General features: G+C 43.3%; 1 protein-coding gene across 2 annotated transcripts in view; it reads left to right on the top strand.

Annotated features, from left to right (window-relative positions):
• Nucleotides 1-57: 57 nt before the first annotated feature.
• The window catches only part of LOC130181391 (cGMP-dependent protein kinase 1), a 77,388-nt gene continuing 69,777 nt past the window's right edge, over nucleotides 58-7,668 (top strand). The window contains exon 1 of one of the 2 annotated variants that reach the window (XM_056395587.1): nucleotides 58-831. In XM_056395587.1, the coding sequence (XP_056251562.1) occupies nucleotides 575-831 (257 nt within the window). In that variant the 5' untranslated portion in view covers nucleotides 58-574. Of the gene's footprint in view, nucleotides 832-3,712; nucleotides 4,343-7,668 lie in introns of those variants that run through there. The other variant, XM_056395585.1, reaches the window with a different exon arrangement.

Below are 7,668 nucleotides of genomic sequence, written 5' to 3'. Positions count from 1 at the left end.
GCAAACACGCTATAGCTCTGTCTTGTTCTATCAAGCGAGTAAGGGTGCGGGAAAATTGATTTTGGCCATAGGCTGGGGGGGGGGTCTGGGTGTTTAACACTGCACTTTTGTCGCTCCAAGAGGGCTGCGCAGATAGACGGTAAACAAATATTTGACAGCAGCAGGACTGGGTTTCCTCTGTGGCGTGTTTGCAGGGTGAGAGGCGGTGAACTACAGGAGTTGTCTCGGCTCTTTAGTGCCCAGTTTGACGGCTTGCCTGCGTCCTCGGAGAGGAAGAGCTGCTGTAATTGGTTTCTCAATGAAGGATCATCAGCAGCTCCCCGGAGGCTTGGTGGACTGTAGTGTAGCGCAGCTCCATCAATCGTCTGCTCCCCGGCTTTAAACACCGCTTTGCTCTTTTCTTCTGAAATAAACAAGTGGGCAGTGAAGGGGGTTATCGGAGCATCATTATTCTGCGCGTATTTAAGGGGTTATTTGTGACCGTTTTCACAACCTGTGCAAGTACTGTTGGGAGTTACTAATCGCTTTGTCCACATCGCGGGGAATCGCGGCAAAGTTTAACGCAGATTTCGACATGAGTGACCTGGAGGACGACTTTGCCAAGATCCTTCTGCTAAAGGAGGAGCGGATACGGGACTTAGAGAGGCGACTGGCGGACAGGGAAGACGAGATTCAAGAACTGAAGAGAAAATTGCACAAATGTCAGTCTGTTCTGCCCAGCGCTCAACTTATTGGACCGAGGACCCGCAGGGCGCAGGGCATCTCCGCGGAGCCTCAGACGCACCAGGACCTGTCAAGGCAGCCGTTTCGGAAATATGCCAAGTCCGACTGGTAAGACTGTTTGAGCAGGCGGTGTTGCTTTACTGTGGCAGCTTTGTGTCCCATCTTAAAATCCCTTTGAGTGTTTTTCTTTACGCTACCTGAATCCAAATGTTTGCCATGAAAGATTTGAATCGATATTGTTCCTACTGTAGGAAGCAAAACTCTTTTTTTTTTTTTTTTTTAAACAGAAATATGGCTGAAAATGAATGTGCAAGTGCTGACCGCCTACCATCTCTACTTTCAAACACACTTCTTGTGGTAGTTTTTTTGTCCTAAGTCTCCACACAGCTTTTTTCTGTCTGTTTTCTACCTTTGGAGATGTTTGCCATGAATGGACGAGCACTTTCATTCTTGGGGGCCGATGACGCAGCTCAAAGGCGAGCTTCATAAAGAGCTCCTAATTGATCAGATCCATCACGGCAGTCCCTGAGGACACAGACAGGAGGAAGTGCGATGCATTATTGGCTTTTAGTAGCTGGACGCTGAGGACCCGAAGTGCATGTCTGAGGATATTTAATACTCCATTAGAAAACGCTTTGTTTGACCATATGCTTCCTTCATCACCTTTAGGTACTCGTTTTAGCTTCACAGTAGCCTATAGCTGAACTGATTTCGAGGGTTTCATGTGAGGCCTGTACTTGAATGGTCATCAGGTAGTATCTTATACTTTCACTTTGTTTCAGTTTACTCAGCTAGATTTATCTATAAGCAAAAAAAATTCTTCTTCATCTTTTAATTTATTTTCTTCTGTTTCTATTATCAGAATCCCATCAGCATAAATTACTTGTTATATTGATATCTCTCTCTCTCTCTCTCTCACACACACACACACACACACACACACACACACACACACACACTTCAATCTTCATTTGCATTAATAAATTGCAGACAGGACAGGTCCTTATTTGCACTAATTAACTGATGCTCGATTGTGCCTTCAAACAAACACTGAAGTCCAGTCGTGAGCCAAGAAGAAAGAAATGAAAATACTTGAAGAGAATGAGGTATAGAGGTCACGAATGACCTATGTTCACAGAGAATAAATGACTAACAAGATATACCAATCATCTATTGTCGACCTTTCTGTGGGACCAGGGTTCATTCTGAAAATAGTCAAATTATGCGCAGCATATATTCTCAGCTGATGAGGCACAAAAAGTGCTTGAATAGTCCTTCAGTGGACACATTGGCTGATTGCATGTGGTCATACACTGCAAAGTGAAACGGAAGTAAATCTGTTTGCGTTTGCAAAAAAAGCAACGGTGGGATGACACGGTTTCTCCTGGTACCAACGGTGTCTGGAGGAGACCTGCGCCCCGCGGGGTCGGAGACACTGTGACCCCCCATTAGAGTCAGGACGTGGCACCAGCCGGCGGCCCGCCCCGCTCATCGGATTACCGCAGCATGGAGCAACGGATCCGGTTTCTATTGATCTGCATAGGAAAAGGGCTGAACTGGATGGTTGGAGAGGTGAAATTTAAAGCGCAGAGGTGCTTTGAAGGGCAGTGGGAGGACCTTTTGATGATGGGAGGATGCGGGGATGCAACACTGGACTGGAGAGAGTCTGAAATCTCCAGGCACCTGCAGTTTCCTGCTGTGAAGTAAACTTTGATACTGCTCAAGCTCTGTGCCCTTCACCCTTCCCTTTTAAGAAAATGATGGTTTTCAGTTAGCAGGAGAAATGCTACCGTGGCTTCGTTTGGAGTTTGAATTTAGAGGAGCACAAGAAAACTTTATTTTAATGGCTTGCTAGACTTATTTATAGTCTCAGTCTTGCTGAAAACAGTTTGGCACTGTTTGTGCTGAGCTGCTGTAGCTTACATGTCAGTCCTTTCAATCTATTTACTTAACACACTGCATAGATATTACACAGCAGTATGGGATGTGTTGGACATGTTTTGACTGAAGCAGAGACATGCCACCGTATCGTTATTTGCCTGAGTTGATCCTACAACCCACCACAAGAGGGCAGCTGTGATCTTTTATTGGGCCAACTGTCTCAGTCTGGGATTATTCACATAGGCTGTGAGGGAAAAGATGCTTTTTTTTTACCAGCACACCAAAAACACCTATCATCACAGGCTACGAAATCTGCCTCCCTCCGTCATCCAGCCTGTGATACACTGCCCCCCCCCAACACAGTACTTGCTGTTTTAGCCTCAGTAACTCCTCAACCTATTTGATTGGCAGTTTATCCCCCTCTGAATTTGCCCAGAGCTCATGAGGCCAAGTTCTGCTCACTGAGCTTCAGATGACTCAATAATGTGGCCAGACACCAACATTAGATGAGGAATGTGGAGCTGCTGTGGAGACTCGTAAGCCTCAGGAGCTTTGGCATTTTCCTCTCTGCTGCTTCTGTTTGACAATCTATAAGATTATCCTTTATTTCCCTTTAGCACCTTTCCTTGCTCCACTTTTTTTAATCTGTCACTAAATAAATAGATGCTGAACAGAGATTCCCAAAGTACCATTAGGGTTCAAATACAGGCTAGCCTTGGAATCCACTAATATTTGCACTTCTGTCCATATTGACAAAATACACTTGAGTAGTCCAACACAGTACAAGCAGCAGAGCGTCCCTTCCCATTAGATTAAAAAACCCGCGTTTGTTTATTTTTACATCGAGGTTCATTAAGTTTCCGTCACCTTCAACTTCCATTAAGGCTCCGGTGCTCATCTATTTGTAACTCAGCAGCCTCAGGGCGAGTTACAGAGGAATGATGACATGGTTCTCCGCGCAGTGGCTTTCTCATTGAGTCCCATTATTCATGTGAGACGAGCGCAGCTCTCTCTAGAGTGGCAGACTGCACTGTGCCACAGATTCCTGTAGGCGCCCTTCTCGCCATGCGCTCTCGCCGGGTCGCAGCCTGACGCACTCGGGGAGGACGGTCCTCCGCTGTCACACCGCCGAGGGAGGGAGCGAGAGGGAGGAGGAGAGAGGGCAAACTTTGCGTGACTGTGGCCGTGACGCTTCGTGGGCTCACCTTGGCAATCGCGGCAACCTCCGAACATACCTTCGCTTAAATTCCAAACATCCGTTTGCGAAGGACAGCGGCGAGGAATCCCCCTCAGGAGAGATAGGGGCTGCATCCTCTGAAGCTGTTCATGCCGGATAAAGTTTATGAGCAGCGTGGTAGAGGAGAGAGGACAAAGACTCGACTGCATACCTTTCGATAAACTTATTGGGAAGTCGCTCGTCGCCGCAAACTGAAATGGGCACCTTGCGCGACCTCCAGTACGCGCTACAGGAGAAGATTGAGGAGCTGCGACAGAGGGACGCGCTCATCGACGAGCTGGAACTGGAGCTCGACCAAAAAGACGAGCTTATACAAAGACTGCAAAACGAACTGGACAAATACCGCTCCGTTATCAAACCTGCGACCCAGCAGGTCCACAAGCAAAATGAGCTGAACGAGCAGCAGCGGACGAAGAGGCAGGCAATTTCAGCCGAACCCACTGCCTTCGACATCCACGATCTCAGCCATGTCACCCTACCTTTCTACCCCAAAAGCCCACAGTAGGTGTCCAAATGATGACTGAATAATATTCACTTTTTAATAATGATAATATGTTTTACATTGGCTGTCGCTCTCCAGTATGAGTTCATTCACCTTTTGTCACCTTTCTGATAACTCTGCGTAATTTTTCGTGTGGCGCAGCAGGTATGGCACCTGTAGCACATATGGATGAGGTGGTGCTCTCTCTAACACACACACACACGCACGCACACACACACACACACACACACACACACACTGGATGTAAGGAAAATGTGCCTTCAACTAGAGAAGGCTGAATATCAATAAGCCTGATCATCACAGACTGACATGAGAGAGAAATCTAAATTCATCCAGTGAAGAGGAATTATAGATTTAGAGAGCTGGTGGTGGCAGCTCTGTGTAATGTACCAGTGCCTGTTTAATACAAGCTGCGATTCTGCGACAGGCAGTCTTACAGGCTCTCTCTCTGTGCATGTTTACCTTATGATTTGTCAAGAGCTACTCTTTCTCTCTCCCTCTTTCTCTCTCTTCCAAGTCTCAAACAAACACCTTTCTCATGCTCAACTTGGTCTGCAACACGAGGTCTGATTCTCAATATGAAAGTGGCACTAAACTAGTTCTCCTTTGTGAAATTATCCATCTGTCTGTTGAGTTTGAACTTTGAGGTTGTTATGAATCAATACACTTACCCCCCTGGTGGACAGGAAGAATATATCTACCCTTCATTTAATCAATACATTTTCAAAACTAAATCCAGCTTTGAAATGAATAGTGGGCCAGTCAACAGTAACACAAGCAGAATTGGACTGTTCAACTTTAAACTGATGATTTTTTTTAAATCTACTTTTAAATCCATTTTAGTATTAAAATTGGATTTTTTTCATGGCTGTGTTTAATGCTCAAGAGGAAAAAAAAAACACCCATCAGACTTTGCAGATGAATCAGATGTGTCAGATATGAATGTCACTATCCTGCTGACATGCAAACAAACAAAGCTCCAAGGATTTCATCAAAGAAGATTCAAAAATCAAGGGGTTATTTATCTTAGCAAGAACAGGTCATTAGTCTTTGTTTTGCCAGTCAGATCTGTGAACACAGAAAGCAGACTCTTGTGTGCTTTTTGGTTTTCTGTGGTAAATAAATGTGAGATCCTGGACGCTGGTTTGGAATTGCAGATGAGGAAAACACAACAGAGCGACCATTTCATTATGATAATCATCCTCATTCTAAACCTTTCGCTGTATGTGTTCATTTCCATTAAGAGATTTCCCGAAGAGGCTTTTACCTTGACAGGAAAATATCAACTCTTTAAAAAACTGGTGGGTTGTTCTGCATTTTGTCCTGTAGTCTAACATTTTTTTCCACCTGAGAATCTGATGTATCTGCCACTAAAGAGTTTCGATGCAATATTTAATCAGTCATGAAAGGAAATAGGTAGTTTTGAATGATTGCATGATTTCTGGCGATAAGCCTCACACGGAAAATTGAAAGGAAAAAATTATGGAACTAAAAATGACTTTTTCTTACAAAGAGGTAATTTAAACTTTAGACTAAAGCCTTTCAACTACAGCTGTATTTTTCTGCAGAGCGTCTGCCACACCGGTTCACACTCTCCATCTGAGAGAGAATGACATTTTGTTCTGTGTCTCTATTTTAATGAGCTTATGTGCATAAAACATTATGATGGAAAAGCAGACAGACATTTGAATGCAAATGAATTAAGCGTGTTTGGACACCGTTCTCTTTTTAGTTCAACATTATTACCATTATTCAATTTGTTTAGACAAATTTGCTATAGAAAAAGCTCATGCTTTTCTCTCGATATGGATCAATCAATTTCTTTTGTTTTTGTGCGACTCTTCTAACTCAGTATTTGTTATTTGTTGCTCACTAGAGAATAGAAAGGTTTTCTTTTTTATAAGACATACAAGTGCTCTCATAGGATAAAAACAGATCCATTACATTATCATTTTATTTGGTTACTGAAGTGTAGAAATAATACCTCTTTGGTTTGGCTAAATGTTTATATTTTGCTTTCATTCTCCCCCACTTTATCTTCTTTACAAGGCCCATACTGCGTTCCTTACTCATTCTCTATCCATCCGTCTCCCTCTGGCTGCCTCGTTTTTTCTCTTAGCCTCTCCCACTTTTCTGCCACCCCTTTCTTTTTTCCTCCTAAACGAGCATATTTTCTCCTTTTAAGGAAGACTGGACTTGCTCAGCCCCAAACATCACTGGTGGATGAAGGCAAATATATCATCCTCACAAAGGGGAGGAAGGCAGATGTTTTTATAAGGGTCTGGTTGGAAGAGGTTGCTCAATGTTGCCATCTGAGGCTTGAGTCGGGGGGTCCCGGTGAGGGTTGAAAAGGCCAGAAATCTCCCGGGTGTAAATGTAACAGAAACAGGGTCAATGAGGCACATTTCCACAGTACTGGAGGTCAGCTCTGGGAAAATAATGGATTTCCAGTTTGTTCCTGTCAGTTCACGACAGACGTTTATTTACATCATGTTCATTTACAACAGAAAACCAAAAAACACACAAGAAAGTAGTCTGCTTGCTCTGCATTACATTAAGCCTATTTTGAAATATAACAAACTTAGTAATGATCATAAAGATCATCACAATCCAAAAAAACCCAAAACAAAACAGGACTTTACACCTTTATTATGGTTTACTCCCTAAAACCTAATTAGAGCTGTTAAGATGAAATCCAAATGATCTTCTCCTGCTGAAAGGGGGAGGAGGGTTTGGGAAGCACAGCGCAAATCTAAACACAGATTAAGGGGTGGGAATTTAAAAATAGGTGCAACACCTCAATCTTCCCCTTTTCAAATCACAGCAGTAGCTTGTTCTGACTTGCAAGGCCAGAACATCTAAAATCTTCTGGATCATCCTGGTTGCTCTGTTCTAGGTTCAAATCAATTAAAGTCCTGTGAATTTGAATGCTTGTTACCTGTCTTGTTCATGTTTTCTTATATCTGTAAATGGTCAAACAAAGGAGAAGTAAGATTCATAAAAAGACAAGTCCGCAAATGAGGGGGGTCTGGGAAAATGATCCACCCTCAGGAAATCAATCTGAGAGGGCTTATACTTGGCCTTTCAAGGCAGAAAATGCAATATAGTAGGATTTCTGACATGAGAGTCGTATATCAATGTACGTGAATAACTGACACAATACAATACTTAAGTAATCAGTGTTTTCGAATAGATAGTGTTATGTACCTAATGTTGGTCTTGAGTAATTTAGTTTCTCATTTTTATCCACCAGTATCACTGTTGTCAGAAATTCACAGGCCGTGAGCCCTAATTGAAAATTCGTCAGACTGTTGAATGCAAAACA

The sequence above is a fragment of the Seriola aureovittata genome, chromosome 14 (assembly GCF_021018895.1).
Source record: "Seriola aureovittata isolate HTS-2021-v1 ecotype China chromosome 14, ASM2101889v1, whole genome shotgun sequence".
Classification (NCBI taxonomy): Eukaryota; Metazoa; Chordata; class Actinopteri; order Carangiformes; family Carangidae; genus Seriola; species Seriola aureovittata.
Note: the sequence above shows the minus strand (reverse complement) of the source record. Positions and strands in the feature narration are given on the sequence as shown.